Source organism: Candoia aspera, chromosome 9 (assembly GCF_035149785.1).
Source record: "Candoia aspera isolate rCanAsp1 chromosome 9, rCanAsp1.hap2, whole genome shotgun sequence".
NCBI classification, from domain to species: domain Eukaryota; kingdom Metazoa; phylum Chordata; class Lepidosauria; order Squamata; family Boidae; genus Candoia; species Candoia aspera.
Window position 1 is genome coordinate 11,635,677 of NC_086161.1, and position 27,841 is coordinate 11,663,517.

The following is a 27,841-nucleotide window of genomic DNA, read 5'->3' on the forward strand; positions in this document are numbered from 1 at the left end:
GAAAGGTGGCCAACAATTTCACCAATCCAGCAGACCTGTTATTTCATTCTGAGCATTGGCAGCCTGGAGCACCATTCTTTGGAGGAAAAAAAAAGCAGCACAGATCCAACCCTCACAAACAGCACCAAAACCCATTTCCATCAGAGGCAAGTGTGTGTGTATGTATGCACATAATGCCAACCGGGGTTTTTGGTGCAGGAAACCACCACCACAACCCACCTGTGTTAGTGTTTGATATAACCTAAGGGAGCCAGTGTGAGGTAGTAGGACGCTGGGGTAGGAGTGGAGAGATCCGCACCCAACTGTGGAAGTTCATTGGATGACTTGGGGCCCATCCGGATCTCTCAGCCCAGCTCCCACCCGGGGTGGTCGGGGGATAAGGTCATTGGCCCTTAAGGTGGTTTTGAAAAAGCTTCTCTTTCCACCCGCGTGTTCGTGTTTTAATCACGTCTCAAAGCGGCAATCCTCCGGCCAACGTGATGACTTAAAAAATTATCGTTCCTGTATGTTTTCAATTGCTATTGGGGTTTGGTACCCATGGACTTCCGTGGCGCTGGACTAACCACCGAATCAAGAGAAGTCCCGTGGTGACCCCACCTTCAAAGGCTCCACTCAACCAGGTGATGCTGGCGACCCAGCCTACCCGGAGCAAAACGGCCACCAGGCTCCGCGGGCAGAAGGCGGTGGCGTCTTCGGTCCTCCTGCCCAGGTGGAAGCCCAGCGCCGCCAGCCCCGAGGAAAAGTTTGGCGGCGGCGCACGGGCTGCTCACCCCGAAACGTGACTCGGGCTCGGCCAGCGGCCCGGGAGGGGAGGGGAGGGAGGCGCAGCACAGGCGGGCAGTTCCCCCTCTCGCCCCGGCCCGCCCGCGTCGGGGCGGGGAAGCGGCCTTGAATCACCGGCGTGTGCCCGGCGGCTGGCCTCCGTCGGGGCATTTAAATGCCAGCCGGGACCCAGCCCGAGGCAGCGCCAGCCGCCACCCACGCCGGAACTAAGCAGGAGTCGGCCCGATCGCCCGCATCCCGCTCCGAGAGAACCGCGCGCGGCCGCTACCCGCGCCAGCCACCAGCCAGCCGGCCGGCCGGCTCTTGCTTCGCCCCGCTCCTCGCCCGGGCCCCCATCAGCGACCATGCGGGCCATCCCTGCGCCGGGCATCCGCTTCCTGCGCTCCTTCTCCAGGGACAGCTGGTAAGAAGGGGCCCGCGCGGGGAGGGCTCGCCGCTGGCCGCCGGAGCGCGCCCCGAGTCTTCGGGCCCCGGCAGCACGGTCGAAGCTCGCCGCCGGTTTCTCGGCGGGGGTGGGGGTGGGGGGTGGCGCCAGCCGGCGAGCGTCGGAGCAGGGGAGGGAGGCAGGCTGGCGGGCCCCCTCGTCCTCTGCTGGGCCTGCCGTGGTCGCCCGGCCCGAGTCATCCCGCTCTCTTTTGTCCCCGGCTCGAACAAAGGGCTGCTCGCGGGAACCGAGCCCGTCTGCGTGCAGCTGCGAGGCGGGAGCGAAGAGCCTAGGGCGGGCCGCGTGCAGCTCAGCAGCGGGCACGTGCCAGAGATGCCCGGCCGGCTCGCCCCGGGCCACGTCGGCGGGCGCGGGGGCAGCTGCGCGGCTGAGAGCCGGCAGAGGAGCTGCGGGCGTAGGCGAGGGGGACGGGCGGGCAAGCCTGCGGCTCCCTGGCTCTGCTTCCCCTACCCTTGTCCTTAAGAATTCTGAGATCCAGAACCTCCCCGTTAAGGATCCACTCATGCCCTTAGAATGAAAGGATCTGGAATCCAAGGCAGCTTGCAGTCTCTCTAGAGGAGAATCCATTCCTGGGTATCCTGTGGTTTCTTCTTTGGGGTACAATGGGGAGAGAATCAGAAGTCCTTACTTTCACTCTGAGATCCATTCAGTGGGTCCAGCTAGGAGTCAGCTGCCCTGAGTTCAAGGTTCTGCCTTGGAATAGGGCAGTTTCTTGTGGCTCTGTGGAATCAGACTAGGGCAGTGTGGAGTTACTACAATTTTGGTAGGCGTATTATTATTGTTACATCATATAATATTATTGAAAGGCAACCAGTTGGCTATCTGGCATCTGCTTTCACATGCTTTTTCTCTTGGAGAGAAAAAAATAGGGCAGCCTTTCCTAATCTAGGTCTCCAAGGTGAGTTGGGACTAGTCCTCAAAGGTCCAGGTATCTTCCAGGCTGGGAACTGTGGGAGTTCCAGTCCCAATACACCAGATGGGCAACCATGGATCAGTGCTAGAATAGATGCAAGGCTCCATGTTCAATCCCTGCCATGTCCAAGGCAAATAGTGATGCCAGCTTCCATGGAAACCATAATCTGCCATAATGCAAAAGTTCCAACAGCAGAAGTTGAGCTGCAGTGTTCACTAGGAGCCAGATGGATGGGTTTGAATCTTCCCTAATGGTATTCCTTAAGGGGCAACATGCATTCTGTGTGGAAATTAACTCCATATCTCATTTATTGAATATGCAGCCCATATTGTTAACTTCTTTGTCTACAGCAGGAGTGGGGAATCTCCTAGCCCAAGAGACAGTCCCTTCTTTTTGGGGGGACCTCTTTGTGGCCCTTACTTTTTCTTCACTCACTGCTAGCTGAGCGGCAGGAAAACCGTGGAATGGTAGGGAACGCAAGGTCTGTGCTACATCAGGTTTTATAGGAAAGATCTGCAACCAGATCGTAAAATTCATGTTAGTGTTTTCCTTCAGAATATAAGAGAGTTGCCTTTTCAGTATGTCGTTTCTCACATGTTTGGAAATGATTCCAAATGACTGGGTGGGTGCAAATCATTATGCTGAAAAGGTCCCCAAGTGAGCAGCAATTGAATCTTGTGGATAAGGATTGTTTTGCTCCGTGATCCTAAATGATTTTTTATTTCCATTCAGATCTGTCTTGACCTGATTAACATCTTTGCTGGTTTGTCCACAAAGCATAAGAAGTACCATTCTGTCTTGCTTTCATGTTCTTGGCAACAATAATGCCCATTCTTTCTTCCCTCGTTACCTTTTTGCCATTTCCAACAGCATGGCATCAAAACCTATCTTTACTTAGTTCCCCTGAGTGCCTAAAACTTCTATAAAATCAACTCTGTTTGCTATTCCTGGGTCAGCTAAGTTTTACCTAGTTTCTGCAGGTGTCACAAGGAAAATACATTCTGGGTTTGTGTGCCCTGGACTGGAAGAGGTTATTGTGGTTTATTTGATTGAGCTTGGGGATATTACATTAGTTGTCTGAAGATATCACATCTCTCCATTTGATTACCCCAAACACAGTGATGATGATCTGTATCAGTAAGCAATTGAAATGGAAATTATACTTGTCTTCTGAGACTGAATTGTTCCAGGTTTGCCTACATGCCGCAGTTCTGAGTTGTGTAGGCTGACCATACATCCCATTTTGAATGGGACAGTCCCGTTTTTTTAACATTTCCCGACCGTCCCGTTGTTTTCATATAAATGTCAATTCTGTCCCATTTTTTAAAAACGTTGCAGCTGTTATTGGGAAAAGCGGGAAAAAATTGAAATTGAAATTGAAAAGGAGGCTGACTTACCCACTGGCAGTAGTTCTCAATCCGGCGGGAAACCTACAGCGGGAACCGCAGGAACAGCTGATTGGCGGTGAGCAAGAGGAAGAGTCGCTGCCGCCAATCAGTGCAGTGGAAGATGGTCGGAAAAGCGCGCCCAGCAGAAAAGAAGCTGATTGGCTCTCAGGCCAAAATGGCGGGAAGAAAATAAAATAAAAGGGCGCGCCAGAGAGGAACAGGTTGTCGGGAACAACCGTTCACTAGATTCCTCCATTCCTGTCCTCCCGTCCCAGCTCGCCGCCACCCTCAGCCCTCCTGCAACCTCTCTGCTTAACACCACCCTGCACCAGCCTCTCTGGACCCAACCATTGCCACACCTCCCCCTCCTGCACCTTCCCAGCTTACTGTACATAACTTTTTTTATCATCTTTTTCGTGAATATGGAATATTACCTAAGTTTGACCCCTTCCCATTTTGCCATCCCAATGTCCTGTTTTTTTTCTCAAGGAAATATGGTCAGCCTAGAGTTGTGTGTTTACAAGATTGACAAGTCCCTCCTCTAGCGTTTCTGAACAGCAGCGTGGAGCAATCAGGCCATGTTTCCCTGGTGCTGTTTATAGAGTGAATAGATCACGCTTCTAATGAGAAATCCCAGACAAAACATTGAAAAAGGAATCGCTCAGACATTTGTGGTAGATTTTTCTAAGGGAGCAACTGTTGCTAACTTGAGTATGCATTTGTAGAGAGGGCATCCATTTGATCTCACACTCTCTCGTTGTCAACAGATCTAGCACCCACACACCAGTAAGAGAGCAGGTTGTGCTTGTAAGACTTGGGCATGGCCTTCTCCAAACAATGAAGCCATACATAATCAAACTTGTTTATATTAGGATATATTTTTAAAATCCATTCAATTGTGTCTGATTCTTGGAGGCTGCCTGGACAAGCCCCTGCAGTTTTCTCAGCAAAATTTTTCAGAAGAAGTTTTCCATTGCTTCCTTCCTAGGGCTGAGAGACAGTGACTGGCCCAAGGTCACCTAGCTGGTTTTGTGCCTAAGGCGGGACTAGAACTCACAGTCTTCCAGTTTCTAGCCTGATGCCTTAACCACTACACCAAACTGGCTCTCATATTAGGAATTAGGAACATGCTAAATAAAACCTTGCTAGATCTGATTAATGGTCTACCTACAAATTCAGCAACCTGTCTCCTATGCTAACAAACCAAATACCCCTGAGAAGCCCACAGACAATGATCTCCCATCATTTTTCCCCAGTGACCATCATTTAGAGTCAAAATGTCTTTCTGATCCTAAAGGTAGCATAACATCCTTAAGACTAGAAACCATTGATACACGAGTGTCCAAAAGCAGGAATGGAAGGAACTGATCAGCCCTTCCAAAGCCAAGAATTACATAGTGCCCAAAGTTTGTTAGTCTTATAAAAAAAAATCTTCTACATGAAGATCTTACTCCAAAGATCGTCTGCCATGATGACCTATCATTTCATTTCAGAGACCGGATTCCTTTCAGGCAGTCTGCATTCTTTCTCTATGCATTGGTATAGTTTATTTGGTGCAGACTAAATTCCATTGTCATTGTTGGCTGCTGTCATCCTTACTACTTGCAACTTCTGCTTTGGAATCCTCTAAAGAGATTAGTAAGCAAGCAAGTTGCAAGGAGCATATACCTTGCACATCTTTATAATTTTGTTGCCACAGGGTTAAACAGTTATCTTGTAGAGAATTCCTTAAGCGTGTCATCGTGTAACCCATTGTTCAGATTTTGAGCCGGTAATGCAGGAATTATTTTTATATAAATATTCATTTGGAGGGAGCCACAACTCCTGTTCCCAGAAACATGAGGCAGATATGCGATCAACAGCCACTGAGCCACACCGTCAACAGGGAATAACAGCTAACAGCACTGAAACTTCGTTGGGAATTCCATCTACCTGCCCCTCCCATTTGCGTCATCCTAGACCTTCCTGGCTCAAATTGGATTTTCAAGATCACTGCCAATCTTAAGCATTTAGATCCCTCACATCTTATCAGTATATTCACATGCGCTGCTCTTAAGCAAGACTTGATGATGTGTGGAAGCTGAATTAGACCAAAGGTCTATTTTCCTTCAGATCCTGTTTTGCACAGTGCCCAACCAGAAGCTCTAAGCAGGCGGCAAAGGCAATAACTCTGCAGGCTATTCCTCCTTTTCTCCCTTTGTGAGTGCTGCCAACACAATGGTGAGACCCAGTTCTGTCTTTCTTGTGCTTGACTCAGTTGCTCCAGGCATGAAATGACTCATTTAATAGACAATTTGGCTTTATTTTTAGCAGTTGTTCTCGGTGCTCCAATTAATGGGAAAAGGAAGGTTAGGAAATTTGGTGGTTGTTGTTGCGATTACTTTCCCCCATCTGCCAAAATTTCCAGCAAAACTGCTGGAAACCGATGGGAATTCTGTGAGCTCAAGTTCAACACCCTTGAATAGTGGCAACTTGTAGATTCATTCCCATACTTTTAATATCTGCAATGAATTATTTGAGTCCTACTTCGTCCTGTTCTTCAGAGGATGTCCACAGATACTGTAGGTCCGTTCCTAACCAGTGACCCCAAAATGACAAAACTTGTGTGGCGATGCCACATGCAAGTGCCTAAGGACAGAGTTTGTATTGCAACACGTGTTTCATCAGCTGCTCCTTCTTCCCCCCGTCTGCAATGCGTATGGCCCCACTGCAGTAGAGCACGTGAAGAAAAGCCAGCTTTGATTTTTCTAGCTAAATTTGATCTTCTCCATTTTTTCAGGACCAACTAAAAGCAATCTGGCACAGTTCTTGTCCCAACCTAGATCCATTCAATTAACTTGGGCTGTAACTCCATCACACCCTCATCTCTTAATTAACCTATTAACCTAATGGGGATGAGGAAAGCTAGTGTGTGATGCAGTTATTCTGGTTTCTAGAAGGCCCACTAGCCTACCTTTGCCTTACAGAAAGCTGCATAATTAGACTGTCAATTGCAAAAGAGCTCGTGTCTGTTAAAGAAAACTCTGGCCATCTGTACCCACTAACTGAAGGCAACACGTGGTTTGCCTGGCTTATGCTTAGTGCTGTGTGAACCCAGTTGTTGTGCTTTGTAAGGTGTTGCAGTGTGTTGTATGAATGGACAGTTCTGGCTTATTCAACCAAATATGGTTAAAGTTATCATGTCTTGGGACAACTGTCTCCCCAGCCTATTAATCCATTTTATCAACTCCAAGCAGCAGTAGCTTCAGGCTCTCAAACCATCTTTTTATTATTTTTCATTAAATCTTTTCAACTGGAGATACCAGCAACTGAGCAACCAGCCTCTCCCTTCTGCTCAAGAATCTCTACCTTAAATATCATGAATAGCTAAAGAGAATATCACAATAAGCATATTAAGCAACACAAATGACCTAATTGCCAAAGGCACAATTGGAAAGAGATATAATAAGGTTTCAGAGAGATTCCTGTACATCCTTGTATTCCTGCTTATTTCCTCATTCCCACCCAACTATAATGACATTTCCATAGCTCACATTTTCTGCCAAGTGCCAGTTACTGCTGTCCTCACATAACACAGATTTGAGCAAAAAGAAGTTAAAGGTCAGCAGCACAGGATGAATTACTCTGTTTTTTAAGTCTACAGCAGTGTTTCTCAACCTCGGCCACCTTAAGATGGGTGGACTTCAACTCCCAGAAATCCCCAGCACCTTAGCTGGCTGAGGAATTCTGGGAGTTGAAGTCCACCCATCTTAAGGTGGTTGAGGCTGAGAAACACTGGTCTACAGACTTTCAAAGGCATGAGCTCAGTGATACATAAAGATAGTCATTTCCCCAAATAATGGCTAAAGGTGTGTACAGTTGAATGAAAAGCAACAAATTATTTTTTTCTTCTTGGATATTACCTATCAAGTAAGACCTCTGATAAATCTTCAAGTTATGCATTACAAAGATCACATCTCATGTCACAAGTCTTTTGGCAGCTCTGCACCGGAGAAACAGCAAAGTGACATATCTTAGAGAAGTAGCATTTTCAAGCATTGAATGGGTCATGCATTATATTAAGCCATAGTTTTCTTAAAGCTGGTTGGTTAAATAAACCACAGTTGTTGATTCACAAAGCTCGCTGACCTGTAAGTAACAGTTTACAAATCACAGTGGTTTCACTGGCATGTTCAGTCAAAACCAAAAAACCACATGATGGTCTAGCTTGCTGTGTGAATTCAGTTACTGCCTCTCAATTTCCCATGCTTCTAATGGCCTACTTTGATATTCCTCCTAAGGAAAAGGTACTGCTAGCCTGCTTCTTAAAGTAGCTTGCCAGCAAAATTTGCTCTTAAGGATCCCATCTATTATATACAGACGGATGAATAATTTTTTATCATGCCTTGTCAGCTTCTTGTGCATTCAGTCAGAAGTCCACTGAAAATTTACAGTGCACCTAAAAATGTGCAAATTTTGCCTGTGTCATATTCACCAACATAGACATTTTATGCCTATATTTCCCTAAAATACTATTTTTTTACACATCTCCTCCTTCATGCAATGCTCCATAATATAAAGGTTCTTATAATACAGAGTGATGCATTTTAGGAAAACATTTACCATAATCTTATTAGAATGCTGTTTTAATTTGTTTCTGCCTTTTGGAGATGTTCCATATTTGGCTGCTATTATACGTTTATTATCAGCCACTGATTTTGCATTTTAAGCTTTTGTGGGTTGTGTTTTAAGCCTTTAAGGACGTTTTTCATTGTTTCATGTATTATTTCTCTTGATACCTGTCTCATGTTCCAAGGACACAAGGAAGGTTATAGAAATTTTACAATTAATTAAATTAAATACCATACTACTTTTCTTATCAAATTATCAGGCAATTTAAGATGAATTTTTGAAATGATACTCAGTTTCAAATACATCTATTTACTGGAAGAAAGAAGATCTCTTTTCAAAATGGGAAAATCTTATCTGTAGCTTTGTTCCTATAAAGCGTAATGAATGTGTTCGTGACCTCTATATAAAGTTATATAGAAGCTCTTATAGTTCTATAAGTAGCCCAGACAAGAAGCACAACCAGGAGCACTAGCTCTATCTTTATTGTAAGGTTACATTAACAGAATCTTGTAAGACTGAAAGCATTTCTCCCCTCCTTTCCTTTTACTCTCCAGAACACTAGGGAAGGTCCCTTCAAAAACCCTTCCCATGTCTCCTCTCCTTCTATAGGCTGAGATATCTTTTACCTGCCAGTTGACCAGTCTGCGGCTCTTCCTCCTGTCTCCCAAGGTCATTCCCACAGACCATTACAGACTGTTGGTGCACGTGCTTCAAACAACTGAATTTTTTAAAAAGCTTCCTCTGCAATCAAGGAGCTCCTTTTTTAAAAAGCTGTTTCTCTTCATTACAGTGGCATCTCTTTTCCCCCCAGTTAGTTGAACACAACTGGCAATGCTGTATGGCAAGATTATAGGAAAAAGAGAGGAAAATAGACCTCAAGGGATTCCATCAACAGTCCCCCTGTCAGTAGGTATTTATGCAGTATTTAAGAGTGCAGAAAAATACTTGGCACACAGAGGATCTGAAGTTCTGAAATAAAGTTTTGGCCATGCTATGAAATTATGAATGGAGCATTGCTGTTGGTGCTTCTGACAACCATTGCCAGAGGCAGCAGGATGGCCCAGTAAAGGTGACCTAGATTCCTACAAGGCTTATATGAGTAAATAACAAAGGGAGAACCAAACTAGCCAGGAATAATTTTGAACCTGGAACTATTAAAAAGATGGCCTAAACAGATCTTCTCCCAGATTCCAGGCAAGTAGTAATAGAAAGGCCATCATCTGTAGGAAGCATGGCCATTGCTGGAGATGATGGGATTTGAGATCAATTCTTTTGGAGGGCACCAGGTTGGGTCATCACCCATCCAGCAAGACGCTGGACTATTTCAGTGCTGACTGCTGTAGTGGATGTTTTGAGAGCCGAGTCTTCATTTGCATTTTCAGCACGGTTTATTAAGCTGTGGGGTTTTAATAATTTCCTGGCATGAAGTTATAGTACGGGTATAGCAACTTTGTTTTCATGGGGGGCCTGCATGTGACCTTTAAGTGCCATCCAGGGGCTGTAGCCTCTCAAAGTAGAGAGGGACAGGATAAAAACTAAATTTGATTTCATTTCATTGGTGTTCACATATAAATACAATTGAAGTAATTAAATACTGCCCATACAATTGCATCCTATGCATTTAATAATTTTCCTCTTCAGTCAGAATAACAGTTATCAGTTGGGCGTGACTTCTGGAGGCTCTGAGGCTTTGTGTGAAGGTATAGATGGTGGAGGGGTATCAACTTCATTGCTACACAAGACCCACATCCTTCCTGAGCCAGATCTCTTGCTCTGTACAGAGTTGTCTGGTTTTTTTTAATTTTCAGAATCTATTTTAATACCTCAATTTGGCTTCAAAGCAGAACTGAAAGCAATAGGAACAAGAAGAAAGAGATCCAAGATTGTAATTTCCTGAGAAGACCAAGTAGGATTAATCCCCCCAACACAGAAACAAGAGACACTCTTAAATGTGTAGTGAATCCAATGCGGTCATAAGCTGCCCGCTGCTCCAACAATTTGGACTTTGAATGAACTGAGCACTATAAACTGTCAGGATCAGTATTAAGATCCAGAAGTCTTTCATAAACACAGTGGCTATGTAAATGAGAGGCACTTCCACATCTTAAAACACAATTTTCAGAGCAAAGCAAAACAAAACAACAGTATGATCCAGAGCAGAGGATCATTTAAATGCAGGAAGCTGACTTCTGCTTTCCCATTTGTCCTTCCACTTGAAAAGATCCCATTGCCACTCTCTGGTGAAGAAACAACTCCGCACAATTTTTTTGCATATTGCTGTGAAGCTCCTCTGAGTCTGACTTTCAGAGATTCTCTTGGTTATCTTGCTGAAAAAGTTGATAAGGAAGTGCTCACAAGAGGCTGAGATCTGTTTTCTCCGAGAACGGAGGAACAAGCCACTTCCTGCTTCTGCAGAAGACCAAAACGAACTTTCCTTGCATGGTTTAACTTCCATCGTCGCTCCCCATGTGACTCTGAAAATATGCTTACTTGCTTTGCAGAATGGAAATGTTCCAGGGGAAGAGAATATCTGTAGCTCAGGGTTGAACCATGGAATCCTTGCTGTTCTCTCAGCTTGGTTAACCAAGGACCTCACAGTGGAAAGATTGCGTTGCTCCTTCTGTAAAGAAACAGGAAGTGGCAGACAAGTTGGCTTGCGGACTGTTTAATCTCTCCTCTTTACGTGCAGAGCAATTTTTGAGCTCATTTACATGGACTCAGTCACACTGAAGGATAAGCCAGGGATTCTTATTTAACCCCTATGTCTGAATCCAGCAGTAGTGAAGGAAGCAATTTAAATACAAACCGTATCTCTGTCCTATCCAAAGAAGAAACACATATTTTGGGGTGGTTCTGCCTGTGGTGCTATGCTGAGCATTCCAGATTTCTTATCCTTAGAAGGGAGAAAATCTAAGAAAGGGCATTTAGTTATTCCCCCCACCCCCCAAAAAAAAACTTTTAAAAATTTCCCCTGCTTCTGTCATGGCAAGGCTACCAAATCTTTTATCATTGTAAGGAAGTCACACTGTGGCTAGCAAGATTGTAAGTAAGGGAATTTGTGTGCTGGACAATTTTCATCCAGTCTCCCACCTCCCCTTTTTAGGGAAGGTGGTTGAGAAGGTGGTGGCGTTACAACTCCAGAGGGTCCTGGAGGAAACGGATTATCTGGACCCCTTTCAGTCAGGTTTCAGGCCAGGATATGGGACAGAAACTGCATTGTTCGCACTTATGGATGATCTCTGGCGGGAGTGGGATGGAGGCAGTGCATCTATCCTTGCTCTCCTTGACCTATCAGCGGCTTTCGATACCATCGACCATGGTATCCTTTTGGGACGGCTCAGGGAGTTGGGGGTGGGCGGCGTAGTTCTGCGCTGGTTCACCTCCTTCTTCCAGGGCCGGTCCCAGTCAGTGGTGATAGGAGAGGAGAGATCCGGCCCTCGACCCCTCCATTGTGGGGTGCCGCAGGGTTTGGTTCTCTCTCCTCTCTTGTTTAACATCTACATGAAACCACTGGGTGAGATCATCTGTCACCATGGGTTGAGGTATCATCAGTATGCTGATGATACCCAATTATACATCTCTATCCCGGGTGAGGTAAGTGATGCAGTGACTGCCCTTTCTCAGTGCCTGGGGGCTGTGGGGGTCTGGATGGGGAACAACAGGCTTCAACTGAACCCTGGTAAAACGGAGTGGCTGTGGGTTGATGGGGCTTCATCTTCCGGGAAACTGTCATCTTTAGTTCTGGATAGGGTGGCGCTGCCCCAGACAGACTCAGTGCGTAATCTGGGGGTTCTCCTGGACTCACGACTCCTGCTCAAAGAGCAGGTGGCAGTTGTGGCCAGGAGGGCCTTTGCGCAACTTCGGATTGTGCGCCAGTTACGCCCGTTCCTGGATCGTGAAGCCCTCCAAACAGTCACTCACGCCCTGGTTATCTCCCATACTGCAATGCGCTCTACATGAGGCTACCCCTGAAGAGTATCCGGAAGCTTCAACTGGTTCAAAATGCAGCCGGGCGGGCTATTTTTGGTGCACCTAGGTGGGCACATATAACACCGTTGCTGTGCGAGCTGCACTGGGTGCCAGTTTGCTTCTGGGTCCAATTCAAGGTGTTGGTTATTACCTTTAAAGCCCTACGTGGCATGGGGCCAGGTTACCTGAGGGACCGTCTCATCCCCATTACATTGACCCACCCCACCCGATCATCCAGAAAGGGCATGTTACGGACCCTGTCCATAAGAGAATTTCATCTGGCGGGGTCCAGGAAGCGGGCCTTCTCTGTGGTGGCCCCCGCTCTCTGGAATATCTTGCCCCCAGAAGTGAGGCAGACCCCTTCACTCCTGACCTTCTGGAAGGCCCTGAACACCTGGTTTTGCCGTCTCGCCTGGGTCGGGAAAGTGAATAACCATTCTTGGGGATGGCTTGCACCCTAGAGTCCCTCCCACCAGCCTGGATTTTACATTTCTCTGGGATTTTATTATTTATTGTGTTTTATCATAATTGTTTTAGGTGATTTTAATGTTTATGTTTTATGTGGGATTTTATTGTAAACCACCCAGAGTCCCTCTTCTGGGGGAGATGGGCGGTAGCTAAATTTGAGTAATAAATAAATAAATAAATAAATAAGGGAAGTGACAAGGATGCTGATCTATATTTGTAGATGTGGCTTTATTTGAGGACGTTCAAAACTTGGAATGCTGTGTAGTTTGTTTTCAGCCAGTTGTGATTTAAATAAACCTGAGATAAATTGTTTTGTGTCAAAAAGTGGCTGTAAGGAAAGACATTCCAGGGCAAGTTATAAGCAAACTGTGGACCTCTGATGTTGAATTCTAAAGAATTGGCTTATGGACCATGTTTTTTGTGAGGTGGGGTGGGAGAATCAAGGCCCTGTAGGCTGGATGTGCGAGCCTGGCAGGCCAGATTAACAGCATGGGCCAGAGATTCCCAACCTCATTCTTGTTGGTAGCTGTGGACTTAATTATTTCATAGGAAGATGGATTAAGCAAAGTCAGGCCTTTGGTTCCCCAGTGTCAAAATGCTGAGCGAGTGGTTGGTAAACTATAGAAAGGTTCCTCAAGAATAATTGGCAATATCAAGGGTCTTGAAAATGGCATGTTCTTGCACCCTGAACTTTGCCTGTGGTGCACAATTGAAGGAAAATCCAGGGCCTGCTTCAGGGCAGCAAAGATGCATTAGAAGTTAGATCATGAACAGTTTCCAATTCCCAATAGGAACAGCAAATAACGTGTCCCCTGTTTTTTAGCAACTTAGCTCTAGACTTTCACTTGCATACGATGCCTGGGATGCTTTGGAGAGCAGTAGAGGCACCCTAAATTGCCATATTGAATCTGGACCCAAGCTATCTTACTATTATAGCAATTTAGGCAGCTAGTTAAACCTTAATCCTCCACATGCCTCTGCTAAGGAATACTTGCATCAGACCAGTGTTTCTCAACCTTGGCAACTTTAAAATGTGTGGACTTCAACTCCCAGAATTCCCCAGCCAGCCTAGCTAGCTGGGGAATTCTGGGAGTTGAAATCCACATCTTAAAGTTGCCAAGGTTATGAAATGCTGCATTAGACACTCTGGAGAACCTTGGCCATGTCCTTTATTGGTGCCCAACATTCAAGGGGCCAAGGGCCGCAATTTTGAGTGGAGAGCTGAAAGCCAGACTCCAAAAAGTAGGTGGAGTCAGGACAAAGAATTGGGGAAGATGAAGACAAACATTTAATACTTATTCTCCCTTCTGTCCCATTAAAAATTATGATTTGGCAGACCAAGTCTTAGGAGACCCACAATTTATACACTCCTGCCCTCTGTGAATTGAGGCAGCCTTATTATGAAGTATTCATTGATTTCCATCCTTCTGTAATCTGCCCCTCTTCCTCATGTATGTTGTTTTGTAGGTATCGGGGATTGATTCTGGTGCTGACATTCCTGTGCTACACAACTTTTCATCTCTCACGGAAACCCATTAGCATTGTAAAGGTAGGAATAAATAAAACCCAGAGTGCAAGACTGTTTTAGGCATGCAAGGATGGGAGACTTTTGGATGAAGACCTTTACTGTATTTGCCAACAATCTTCACTGAATAGATCAGTGTTTCTCAATCTTGGCAACTTTAAGGTGTGTGGACTTCAACTCCCAGAATTCCCCAGCCAGTGATACTGGCTGGGGAATTCTGGGAGTTGAAGTCCACACACCTTAAAGTTGCTAAAGTTGAGAAACACTGGAATAGAGTATGTATTACTTTCAAGTAAGTATTCAGCAGTGCCTCCCCTTTCTCTCTTGTCTCATTTTCCAGATTATAAACTCCTTGTTAACAGATTTGTCCTAAAAGTCATGCCAATGTCATAATAAAGCTGATATTACTACAGATTATGACCATGATTATGATCATGATCATCTGGTGTCTGTCTTTTTCTTTGGTCAGAGCGAACTGCATCATAACTGTTCTTCACGGAGATCCAGTTCAAACAATGAGTCCAACAGCACCACGTGGTGTGACTGGAAGCCTTTTGGTAAGATATTCTTGGTATCTGTTTCCCATCAAAACCAGAATCACCTTGGGTCATCAAATTGCTATAGGACAGGAAGGCTGGATATGTAGAGACTAAAGCGCTGGGAAATAGGGAGGGCTTGTAGCTCAGGGGAGAGCATCTTTTCTGCATTCTGTCCAATCCTGGTACTTCCAGATAGGCTGGGGAGGAAGAGAAGCCCTGTTCTTCCTTGGCTGGTGGTATTTGCTACTCCTTGTCTTTTCAGTATAATTTTCAAAGCTATTATTCCTCCTGCCTGAAAACCTGGAGAGGTGTTTTGCATTCTAAGGTTTCTTCCTAGCAACTTTTGCTTTGGGGCTGTAGCAGAAAGCCTTTATAGCCACCTTAAGCACTGATCCCAGTAGAGTCCACTTAACAAAACAGGGCCTTCCAAGTGTTCTGATGCAATGACTTATCTGAGCCTTGACTGCTTTATAATATTGTTGAGAGCCACATAAAATGAGCTCTCTTTATGTGACTTTGGGTGGCTGGAAATTAGCGAGCATTTCATTTTTTTGTAATTACAATCACTTTCATGTCATCAGCAATTTGAGCACCTTCACAGAGTTGTTTAGGCCAGAAAGGAGGAGGTTGCCGCCTGCAAGGAACATACAATCTCAAACAGATCACTTGATACAAAGCTTTCTTCTGGTGCTGCTCACCCAGGGCTTCGGAAGCAGCGGATTTGAGTCATTCTCATCAATTTGGGCCCCACCTTAATATTGCGCAGGATTTGAAGTGAGGATTGATTATTGCTTTTCATCCAATCAAGTAGTACTATAATCAAATGGAATCTGAAAGCAAATCCTATAAAACTAAACTACAGCCCCAAGAATGTTAAAATCCTGAATCTTTAAAAGGGCTCATCATCTTCTGATCCCTTTTAACTGGAAAGGTTGGTGATTGACCTGATGTCTTTCAGCAGCCAAGTGTTTATCGCTGACTCCAGAGTGGGGGAAGTCAGATACAAATCAATCTGCTTAAAAGCTTGTTTGAAGTTGGGAATGAGACTTTAGAAGACAAAGCCAAGGACCACATGGACTCTATTGATGCATTTCTTCATGGGAATTCTATCCTATCTTTTCGCCAATGCTTTGGGAAGCAAGCATTGTTCCTAGGGTTTTCCTTTATTTTTTTCCCCCTCCAAATACCACTTTTTCAAGTTCTGAAAACTGTGTAAATTGCTTCTTTAGCTGTTTGGTGGAAGACCCTGAACTCACTCCATGCTCTATCTTTTTCCAGATCAGGATAACTATAAGGAGCTGTTTGGAGCCCTGGATAATGCTTTCTTGATTGCTTATGCTATTGGGATGTATATCAGGTATGTATTCCTACATACATGGCCAACATGGAGTTAGGCTTTCTTCTTTCAGGGGAAGCAGCACTCTGCAAAACACAGAAAAGCAGTAAGGAGTAGTAAGACAAAGGAATCAAGGCATGAGATAAGAAAAAAGAAAAAGAAAGTTTCCACCAGCACCATTCATTGTACATCTCAAGTTTGTTTTTCACTGCAGACCTCATTGGGCATCTGGTTCCTCTGCACAATTAGAATCAAGGTGGGAATATCAGAGTCCCCTCTGTTATGATGGAGTCAACTTAGATGTTGGAACTATGGTAGCAAAGTACATCCTTGATCTCTTCCTCAATAAGGCTGCAGTTTTGCTGGGATTAGGGAGAGGGAGAACAGATCTGTAAGGATCTGAACTATGCAACTGGCTGATTTCCTAGTCACATGACATCTCCATCTGTGATTCAAAATGATAGGATCCAGTAAGTAAGAACTGGACTGAGTCTCCCAGTCTGGTTTACTGGGACTGGGGAAGCTGTTTCAGCTGTTGCCAATGCCGTAGAAGAAAGGTGTTGGTAGTATGCAGAAGTTGTAGGATGAAAGCTCTCACTTTGGACCCCCCTGTTGTTAAATGCTCACATAGTAAGCAAAGGAGATGTAGGCATTCCTAAGGGGTGACAAGGGACTAAACATGCATTGAGACATTGTGACAGGGTGGGGCTTGTCTTGTGATGTCATGACACATGTTTCATCATTTTGGCATCACTGTGGTTAGGAACGGATGGCTCTGAAAGTAGAGAGACAGACAGATACACACATAATCAGGAAAGGCAGATGGACGAGTTTTCTAATTCCAGGGAACTTTAAAAAACAAGAAGCAGGAAAGAGGGGTGTCTGTTTTCTTCTTATACTTTGAAATGATGTCACCTGTTTTACTGTCCCAGCATCCAGGTGTTGTTTAGAACTGCAAGGGGAAAAACAAGGATGCTGCTAGATTAGAGAAGCTAGTTAGTCCTATTCCTGTTTCATCTAATGGACCAGCCCAACCACGTGCCCTCTAGGTGGGTGTCACATTGAGGAAGGCAGCAGTGGGCAGTCCAATGCTTCTGGGAATTGATTTCTGACCCTTTCTTATTGTTGCTTTCCAGCAACTGCTGCACAACCACATTTTACCTGTAGAGTCTGGAGGCTGTCTGCACTCAGGATGGTGTTTTCCTTCATAAGGACATCTGTGTTGGACTTGGCTTTAGCAAGGCAGTTTCTTACTGATAGTTCCACCATTTCTTTTGGCGTCATTTGTAGTCAACATTGGCTCTTGGTTGACTTTTACTGATAGGACCTTTCCATAATCAACAGCTTCAACAATTTGTCATGGAGAGTGTCAGCCACTGGGCACCTTCACTTGGCAGCTCAAGTTGATGGTTTCAAAACAGCCAGTCATCCACGAGGTGCTCTTAGGACATATCTATAATGTTTGATTACTCTGGCAAAACATACAACTACAGGCCACATTCAGGAACAATCAACTCACTTCTCAACCCTGCAGGAAAGTAGTTCAGAGATAGAGAATTCCCTTAACTGGGGTTACAATAGCTGGCAGATAAGAAATCGGCTAATGGAGAGCCTGAAATGTCAACAGGACTCTTGTCCAGATGATGGATTCTGTTTACTGAAAACTAAACAGATTTTTTGGTCTCCTAAGTAGTTATTAAAGAGCTTCAAGGGGTTATTTGCAAGGCTGTTGATACGTCACAATTGTGTAGGCAGGTTAAAGAGAAGGTTCTTCAGCTTAGAGATGGAAGGCCTGCATTGTATACAACGAACTCAGTTCCATTCTCAGCAGCTGCAGTACAAATTGGGCTGTGTTTTTTATGTTCGTTTTGTCTGAAAACATCTTTTGGGGTCTCCCTCCATCTCCCCTCCCTCCCTCCCTTCTCTCCACTTTAATTTGTGTGTACAAGGCCAGTTCTTTCACGCCAAAGCCAAAACTGCTTTGCTTTAGTTCTGAAGAGATAGAAAGAAAGCACAGGCGAAGTTAGGGCATGTGGTTAAGAGATTTTAGACAAATCTGCATAAGAATGATGTGCGCAACAAGCTTCTGCATGCAGAAACAATATCACTTTGGGTAACTAATGCCTGGGACATTAAAGGAGGGGTGGAGAGCCAGCCTCACACAAACAAAGCCAGGGGTCAGCAATGTCTGGGTTCACACCTCATCTTGTGTTCATGGCTTCCTAAAGATGACACAGTTGAATACAGTAAATTCCCCTATCATTCAAAACCCAAATCCAAGTCTTAGAGCCAACATACCTCGGTTCATACATCATGCTAAGCCAAGATCAGATGAATCATGCGATGGCTTAGTGTAATAGGTAAACCCAACTTTTTTGGTTTGTAAAACAATGTTGCTCCCAATAATGTAAGAACTAGGTCTCTATGGGTTTTCAATAAATACGATTAAAATAAGTCATGGCATTGCATGAAGTGTCAATCCAATCTCTGTATGGCCCAGATCTGATGATTCCCAAAGCCCCCTCCACTCCAGGATTCTATAATTTTGCATTGATATGAGAGAAGAAACTGTGGTTTAACAAGCTGTCTGTTCCATTCTTCCACAGTGGGATTTTTGGTGAGCGTCTTCCACTGCGCTACTACCTCTCTGGAGGCATGTTGCTGAGTGGCTTGTTTACTTCCTTATTTGGACTGGGCTACTACTGGAATATCCATCAATTATGGTACTTTGTGTTTGTACAGGTATGGACATCAATCACATCTGCTAACCAAGTTATCTCCACGTTTTATATGGGAATGGGCAGGCTGTGGTCAGCCCTACTAAAATTGTGCAGCAGCACCTGGAGGCATTTCTCATTCAAGGTTCTCCATTCATGCCTTCTCTGCCTTCTACCATTTAAAAAGCACAAGGTAACCAAGGGTCTCTGCTTCAATTTCCCATCAGGAGCTAAAACAAGTGTAGCATTCAAGACACAGTCTTCTTTTTTTGGTACTGTCTTTTTCGGTACTGTCTCCTACCAGAGATTGGTGGCCATCAGTGTTATCATTCTTACGAAGTCCTTTTGCATCTTCTGATCATCCAAAGCAGTGTTTTTCAAACTTGGCAGCTTTAAGATGTGTGGACTTCAATTCTCAAAACTCTGGCTGGGGAAGGTGAAGTCCACACATCTTAAAGTTGCCAAAGTTTGAAAAACACTGATCTAAAGACTGCCAGAAACAGAAGACTTTTGGATACAGACCCATGGATGATTTTCCTGGGAAAACAGTGGTTTGCCCTTGACCTTCCAGGGCATGGTTAGAATCTAAAGTGGTGGGTCCTAGTACAGATTAAGAAAGCCAGCAGGAGTCATAGTTCAGAGGGGCCCCATTTCCAATCTGTTCACTTCCTTCTTCTTCCCTTGCTTGTTCCATCTGACAGCTGCTGGCTTGCCTCCCTGTATGTCAGCCCTCCAAGGCAGACCAGCCTAGGAAACCAACATTACGAATGCTAATATTATGTTATTATATGGTTTCAGTAACAGAATCTTGCAAGTCTAAATGTGCTTCCCTCCTCTCTCCTTTATCTTCATGAGAACTAGGGAGGGTCATGTCTGAGACACTTTCTCTATTTTTTGCCCAGGACTCAGATTCCTTTTATCTGACTGTTGTCTTGGTTGAGACTCTTCTTCTTGTTCCTCAAGGTTATTCCTTCTTCCCATTACAATGATGCCCTCATTTGCCTCCATCTATCTGGGCCTCATCCTGGATTGCATGGCCCCAAGACCTGTGCCAACATGCACAGCCTCAAGGGGGCCAGTGAAGAGAACTGCTGCTGATGCTGCTGATGCCCAGCATGGCAAGGTCCCCAAAGCTCCCTTTATTTGTAAAGCTTGGCAGGCAGACACTGTAGTAGGTTATCTTAGAGTTGATAAAGGCCAATGGCATTGAAAACCCAGCCCAAACCAACAAATCCTATTGAGGCTGAGCATGGATAGGTGACCCCAACCTCAAATAAGTCCTTTTTAGGCATGGAATTGTCACACTTCCCCTCTGGCCTTCCTGGTTCCATGTGCTCGGTCATGGCTTTGTCCTGTTCACATGGGCTTTTCCCCATTCCTGCTGTGCCATAGGAAACCTGTTTTTGATGTTCACCTCTGTGGGTTTAGCAGCCACATGCGTTACAGGCTGGACAAACAGAAGGCAGATGTATTTAGCCCCTGGAAGTTGTTTGGGAAGGGACAGCGTCTGTTTTTCCATCCCAGACCAATCTGTGTGCATGAGACACTGCAGTCAAATAGGAGGGTATCAAGTTCACCCCAGATGAGGTGTTTCCAGATGGTGCCTGAGCATCCAAGTCCCATGTTTATCTATAACTAAAAATCAATGATTCAGGAACGTTCCTTCTATGAACCCTCCTGTTTGTGAGAGCGGTGACCCTGTGGCTTTTCTCTGTGTTTATCTGCCCGCTTTGGTTTTTTTTTTAAATGGAACTTTGATAAGTTGTGATCAAAGCCAATGAGGAACTCTTCCTCCGCTTCCTCCTTAACGGATTTTTTTCAAGTTAGGGAAAATAAAAGTTCTCTATTTAGGGAGGAAAAAAAGAACCAAAGAAATAATGAGAGAGCAGTGGAAGATGGTGATGGTATCTGCATTTCCTCTAAAATCATAAAGGAAGATTTACACATGATTTTTTAATCATGTGTAACCATTCCAGGCATGGGAGGAAAAAAAATTCCCTGCGCAGTAAAACCTTGAATGAAGTCATCCACTTCGCCTAGCCCAATTCAGGATAGTAGCTGTGTGGCAAAACACATGGTTTGCATGCAGCCCATATTTAAAATACTTCTGGTGTCCCATAACCAGTGTTTCCATTGAGTTACAGCTGAGACCATTGTCCTTGAATAACTCCTGTTTCACTCTGTGGATGTGGGCCAGGTTTTGCCACTTATCAGCATAAACACTGTAGCTGAAACGATCAGGAAGTCAGGCCAACAGCTGGTTGCCCTCCCCCTTAAATACTCCAAATGCTGCCTATTTATTATTATTTATTACATGCATAAGGCCATCTGATCCCATTGTGGCTCTGGACAGCATGCAACATTAACACCATTCAAATTTTTAATCCAAAAATATAAACCAAAGAACAACCAGCTTCCAGGCTTGCAGGCTTCCCCGCAAACTCTAAAATAGCCCTATATACCCCACAAGCTACCCAACACCCATGTGAACCCAAGGCCTGGAAGAAGATGGTGGTTTTAAGAACTCTTTGGAACAAGATCCAATGAATCTCATGGAGGTGGGGGGAATGCTCTTCCAGAGGGCGGGCCTTGCAACAGAGAAGTCATGCTTCCCAGACCTGTGAGGTGATGATATTTTTCTGCCTCCAAGACAACTTTGAAATGGGAAGAGGCAGAAGTTTTTTTTCTCATTGAGCTCTGGAAGAAGAGGATGGAGGGTTTTGTGCATGATCCAAGGACTAGGCCATCCATATTGTACATTTTCAAAAGGCCACCATGTGCAAGAAACCCCTGCCCATTTATGAATAGCCTCTGGTTTCTGTTGCTGCATGGAAGCGAGAGGCAACAAGGAGCTGAGGATTTGGCAATGGCAGCAGCTGGAGGCTTGGAGGGGGCCAGCGTTAGATAAAGGCTCAGTGAGAAAGAAGGGAAGGACTTTTGCCACTCACTGGAAAAGAGTCCCTGCTGAGTCACCCAACCGCAGCTGTTGAGGGAGGAAGAGGAGGGAAAATGCTGCAGCCACCACACAGCAGTGACTATGCCGGCTCTCCACACATTGTGCCAAGGCCTGTAACTGGCTTCATTGGGCTGATGACTGCCTAGAAGTCCCTGGAGAGCCCTGTGCTGGCCATGCAGTGGCCTTGAGCAAGCTCCGTTTCCAGCCAGGTGGAGCTCTTAGGAAAAAAAATTGGTTTATATAAACCAGACCAAACCAGCTAAATAACACCCAGATCTAACTTCCCATCTGGGGCAGTAGAGCAAGAGGACAGTGGCAAAATCTAATTGGTGCTTTGGAAACCTGCCCACCTCCTACCTGTTTTCTAGATCTCCTGCCTTTTCTTCAGGAGATCAAAGTGGCATCTACAGCACTCTTCCTCCACTTTTTGTCCCCAGAACATCGCCATGTGGGCTGTGACAGAGTGACCAGCTCCTTGCTATTTTTGTAGTCTATTAAACAAAAAGTCCCAAGTTTTTCCATCCCGTTGCCAGAAACTCCCTTAGTGATTTGCCATGATTACATGTTTCCACTCTCCCATTTTTCATCTAGCTACTTAACTAGCTATTCAGCGCAGAAATGGTCACTTTTAAGGTCACTTTTTGAAAAATTGCCCACCTTTGCTTTCCCCATGCTCCCTTTTGCTCCCCTCCAACAGCATTTCTGGTGGCACATTATATAACTTCCTAACTTCCTTATTATACAATAATCAGTGTGTTAATCCTTAGGATGTCCCAAGATTGTTAGGATTTTCTTTTTTCTTTGCAAAAGAGAACAAACCTCCCTCTGTAGAACGAGTATGTTGTTAATGTGTGTGTGTTTGTGTGTGCACATGTAAAAAGTATGTACTTCGGCCAGCTAACTGACTTTCCTTCTCATGCCCTCTACTAGATTCTGAACGGCTTGGCTCAGACAACTGGTTGGCCATCGGTGGTGACGTGTGTCGGCAACTGGTTTGGAAAGGGGAAGTGAGTCTGATTTCATAATGCCTTGCAGATTGAATTGTTGTTTTCTTTCGAATCTCAGTTGCTTCATCTTCATCCCTAGAGGAAGTCTTTGATTGGTTCACACACTGACAGGAAATGCAACCCTATGCTGTTAAATGGGGCAGTGGTTTGATTGATTATCTGGTATCTTCTGATGTTTAGCATGCCAGCTGCGAGACTTCTGCCCTAAAGGAGAGCTGCCCTGTTTGATCTCTGCAACAACTCTGTAAGCTGATTCAGATGACTGATCACAGTTCACTGAAAGCCAGCTGATAAGCTTCATTGTTGGGCAGTGATTTGAACCTGGATTGCTCCAATCCAAACAGAACTGCATGTTATCCACTGTACCACATGGCTTTCAAAAGGGCTTCAGGGCTGCCCAGTGTTTTTTGGCTCAGAGCTGCATTTGGTCTTTCAATGCTATATAGGCACAATCAGGATAAAGATGGAGCTGGGGCCAGAACACAAATTAAACAATATTTAATTTAATTCACTTTTCACTTTTCTTTTAATTTAATTTAATTTAATGCAAAGTGAATATGATTGCCAGAGTTCATCAGAAGTGGCATAATCCTTGGGGCATCAGGATGTATACTTGTGATGCAGTAGTTAGAGGAAAGGTGAGCAGATTGGTGCCATGCAGATGCTTGGGGCATCAGTTCTTATCAGCTCCAGCCAGAATGGTCAGCGGTAAGAGATTATGGAAGCCATCAGCCAAAAGTTCTAGCAAGTTTACCTGTAGATTGGTCAAACTGCCAGAGAGACCTCATGACATCGGTTCACACAAAATGCTGAGCCATAACATGTGGGTTCCCATCTCTCTCTGAGAACTAAGCCAGAAAAGCCCGAAATTTACAATATGGTTGTCATCATGTGATGCAAGCATGAAAAGGTGGAGATTGTGCTGTGATGTCACAGCACGTTTCATCATTATGGTTAGGAATGGACACCTAGAATGTAATAAGCAGAGCCGGCCAGTCACTACCTCTGAGCCTTTATAATGATAAAGCTGGGCCTTGTAGACCCTTTAGTGAGACTCCAGCAAGTAGATCTCTCCCTGTTAATAAACACTGATGATCACATAGCCTGGTTGCCTTGAGTCATTATCTAAATGGCCTCGGTATTGCCTTGGCATAATATTGCAAGCCCCAAAGTGCAGTTCAGACTTGTTTGATGACGATGAATAATGCATTGATATGTCTGAATGGGACAACTAGGGTTCCCAATCAGTCATCCAAGCAGAATGAGAAATTATATTTAAAGTGGCGTGTTGCCCTTGGCTTAGTGGAGTATCTGAATTGTAAGGTAAGTAGAGAATCCTCGCCTAAAGCTAACTCATCATTGGTGAATGGAGCCGGATGCTTAGAGAGGCAAACCACCCTAAATATGGTTTGCTTGTCACATGGAAACCATGTTCTTTTTAATTCTGAACTGCAACTTGGGCAGACTGGCTAGACTGAGCCCTAGTAGAAGCATTGGTTAAGCCATTTTGGCTTTTGTCTCTTCCCAGGCGAGGTTTAATCATGGGCATCTGGAATTCACACACATCTGTCGGAAACATCTTGGGGTCCTTGATTGCTGGCATCTGGGTTTCAGAGGCATGGGGGCTGTCGTTCATTGTACCTGGAATCATTATAGCCATGATGGGTGTCATCTGCTTCCTGTTCCTCATTGAATGTAAGTCTTGCATGAAGAATAGGCTCTCTTTGCTTTGGCTGTTCGGAGATGGACAGTGACAGTGGCCTGCCCTTGGAGAATTGTTGCTGGCATCAGAAGATTTGCTTAGTTTTTTAAATACACTGTGCCCAGTGGGAAGTATTGCTTTCGCTCGGATTAAGCTTTATCATAAGAGTGCTTTGTGATATTGTGATGAAGGCCATTCAGAGTGGTGTTAACATTCCTTGTCCTCACTCTGGCATCTTCTGAATAAAAGATAACTTTGAATGGTGGCCTATTGTATCCAAGGTAGTCTATTGTAACCAAGTTCCTCCCTACTCCCAAAGTGAAAATTATATGGGATGGTGTTAAAACCCTTGCTTTTTCCCCTTGCCAGAGAATGGTCCTAAATTTTTTTTTCAGCCCAAATGATGTATGCTTGTCTGCTGCGTTAAGTATCTTACTTTGACCCAGGAGGAATATATAGTTCAAATTAGTAAGTCATCTATTTAGAACTTTAGGATTTTTGCTAGAGAAATGATGGGTAAACAATACTTAATATAAATATGTGTAAAGAATAGCAATGATCACGTTTTGGATCATGCAAGTCACAACCGTCAAAATGAGCACTAAGCAGCATCCTGATGATGCGCGAATGAGCTCAGCTCCTTGAATGGGGCATCTGTAATGCTCCTTTTTCCAAGGCCATGTTTATTTAAGTGGAGGTCACCACCTAGTGGCAGGTAACCAAATCAGAGCTTTCTTCCTCAGCAAATACAAGTGTAATTCGTGTGATTCTTCACTGTTGTTTAGTATTTATCATTCCTTTACCAGCCGCCTGTACATCTATACCTATTTGCAGCCCCTAAATTAGAGTCTGTTGGGGAAATCACTAACTCTGAAGTTTTCACCTCCTTCAAGATGAAATATTGCTGTTTTGTCTCCCTATCTTTCAGATCCAGAAGATGTTGACTGCAGCCCACCGCTTCACCATGTAAGTTTTATCTGGGAATAAGTTCCATTAAATGTAATAAAACTTAACTTCTGAATCCACACTTCTGAGATAATACTGTTTGTTTGTGGGTTGTTTTTTTTTAAATTTTGCAGAGGGTTTCTTATTTTTGCTTTGAAGCGTGATGCCTTTTGGTAGATAAGGAAAATCGTGTTTCTTTTCTTTCTTTTTGCTATGGACTAGCAGCTTGCCCAGTTTTGATTGTTTTGATTTACATGTTAGCCTTTTGTGCACAGCTTTGGGGACATATCACCAAAAGCATTGTTAGAAAAAAAAATCAATGTTAAAGAGCCTGTGGGGTGAATGGTGCCAATTCAGAGTCGGCAACTCAGTGTCCATGATTTTGGACAATTAAAGGAAAACCATTAAAGGAAAATTTAGGGTGGTGCCTTTCTCACTGATGAGAGTTTGCATCTGGAAAGGAAGTAAGCCTTCGGGGTCATTTAATGACTGGGTATCTCTGGTTATAACTGGGATCACAGGGCGTTGTTCGAAGGAAAGCTTGACTGCCAGGAGCACCAGATCTCTTTCAGGAGACCCAGATGGGCTATATTGGCCATTTGTGGTGGAAGCATTTGAGTCCAAGCTGGTTGAGGCATATGGTGTTGTTGTTTTTTTACAGGAGACCAGTTCAGATGAGAAAGGCCTGGAGGCAGGACATTCCATCAGTGATGGGAGCCTGAATGTTAGCAACAGCCGAGAAAACATCATTGACATGGTGGAAAATGCCAAAGACTCTGTGGAGGATCGAGAAGCCATCAGCTTCACTGGTGCCCTCAAGATACCTGTGAGTACATGCCCTGCAGGCAGCCTTGACCAGGAAGCTGTAAAAGACTCCAGCTGGCTAGAGGAAAGGTTAAAAAATGGATGTCCAACTTGCAACAAAGGGGATGGCCATCTAGACACCAGTTAGAATCCACAATGACATCAAAGTGACATCAGTGTGTGCAAATGATGTAGTTAAATCATCTGCATGATGATGCCATGACCTGGGTGATGTCATTTGCTCCCTCACCAACACCTATGGATGATAGTCTGATTTTGGTCTAAACAGAGTGCAGGGAAGGGCCATGCTTAGCCTTTCTCTCCACATACAGACTCAGATCTCAATCATTCTCCTCTTCCTTGGACTTACTCCTAGCAGGCAACCAATTGAAAAGGATCATGCTTGCGTATTTAGCACAGTGGATCTAACAGCAACTGAAGTGTGTGTGATTTGGAGCCAAATGGGAAATTCACATAAGCTAAATTACACTTAGCAAACTTCTCTTTGGGGTTGACTGCAGCTCAGAGGAGGGAGGGTTAAATGGGATGGAGGCAGAAAGGTTGGATCACTTCTCCTCTGTGGTTGTGCCCTGAACTAAATTAGAGCTGCTCTTAACAAAAATAAATGAATCAAAGAATTGCCCACAAGACTAATTTGGTTTTTATCCATGTTTTGCTGCTCAACTTAAAATTCAATACTTTCACAGCTGCATTTAAGGGTGGTGATACAGGAAACTGGGAAGTTAGATCATTGATCTTCTCTCCTACATCAGATCTTGCTCTTTCTGTCTCCCAGCTGGTTTTGGATATTTTCTGTTGACTAATCCTTCTCTATTTCTCTCTCACCATTGCAGGGAGTGATTGAATTTTCCTTCTGCCTCTTGTTTGCCAAACTAGTCAGCTACACCTTTCTCTATTGGTTGCCCCTCTACATCGTGAATGTTGGTGAGTCAGGAGAAAGTTACTTCTGATCTCCAAATTACAATACCTGTACAGGTAGTTTTGATCTATTTAAGCAACTTTGATTTGTGACGTTTCCAAGGACTGTTTTGGCACATAGCTGTCCAACACATCCAATTCCAGCAGTTGCATGCCAGCTAAATTTAGTAGCGCAACCACAGAAGGTTTAAAACTGTTGTGTCAACTCTCAACCAGGATTAACAGGTTAAAAAACAAAGAAAAAGATACAGGCTCTATCTCCTAGCACTGAAAGTTCCAGAATCGACCCACAAATGTCACATGGTCTTGCTCATTCTGCATCATCACTTTGCCTCCTGCAGTCCTAACCCCTCCCTGTAAAAAGTTATGCATGGTCTCTGATTGGTGAAATGTCACCCGACATGTTGATAGAACATGGAACAAGAAAAGTAAACAGAAAGCCAAGAATGTTCTGATGCCATGTGGATCCTTGTGTGCTAAAGGTTTTCAAGACAACTATTTTGGAACACACAGAGCTTCTTTAGATCAAAATAAGTTAGAGATTTATCCAGACTACTATTGTCAAGGGTGATTGGCCATGTTTCTTCAAGTTACCAGCAATGATCTTCCCAATACTGTTAATTAAGGGTTAGGGTTAGGGTCACGGTTAGGGTTAGGGTCCTTTTTTAATTTTTAATTTTGGGAATTTGAGGGATTGGGTTCTTCTGCATGAAATGCATTGTGGCTGTGTGGGTCTTCAGATCCAAAAAGGAAAAGGGGCTTTAGAGTATGTAGGGTTGTACACATAGCACTTG

At 44.4% G+C, this 27,841-nt stretch overlaps 1 protein-coding gene across 2 annotated transcripts in view; it reads left to right on the forward strand.

Annotated features, from left to right (window-relative positions):
- Window positions 1–823: 823 nt before the first annotated feature.
- The window catches only part of SLC37A2 (solute carrier family 37 member 2), a 40,160-nt gene continuing 13,142 nt past the window's right edge, over window positions 824–27,841 (forward strand). For both annotated transcript variants that reach the window (XR_010068468.1, XM_063311078.1), the window contains exons 1-10: window positions 824–1,186; window positions 14,045–14,126; window positions 14,572–14,659; window positions 15,920–15,998; window positions 18,584–18,719; window positions 22,581–22,657; window positions 24,186–24,352; window positions 25,288–25,325; window positions 25,966–26,130; window positions 26,963–27,053. Coding sequence is in view for 1 of the 2 variants with exons in the window: in XM_063311078.1 (XP_063167148.1) it covers window positions 1,128–1,186; window positions 14,045–14,126; window positions 14,572–14,659; window positions 15,920–15,998; window positions 18,584–18,719; window positions 22,581–22,657; window positions 24,186–24,352; window positions 25,288–25,325; window positions 25,966–26,130; window positions 26,963–27,053 (982 nt within the window). In the remaining variant the exon portion in view is untranslated. The remainder of the gene's footprint in view (window positions 1,187–14,044; window positions 14,127–14,571; window positions 14,660–15,919; window positions 15,999–18,583; window positions 18,720–22,580; window positions 22,658–24,185; window positions 24,353–25,287; window positions 25,326–25,965; window positions 26,131–26,962; window positions 27,054–27,841) is intronic.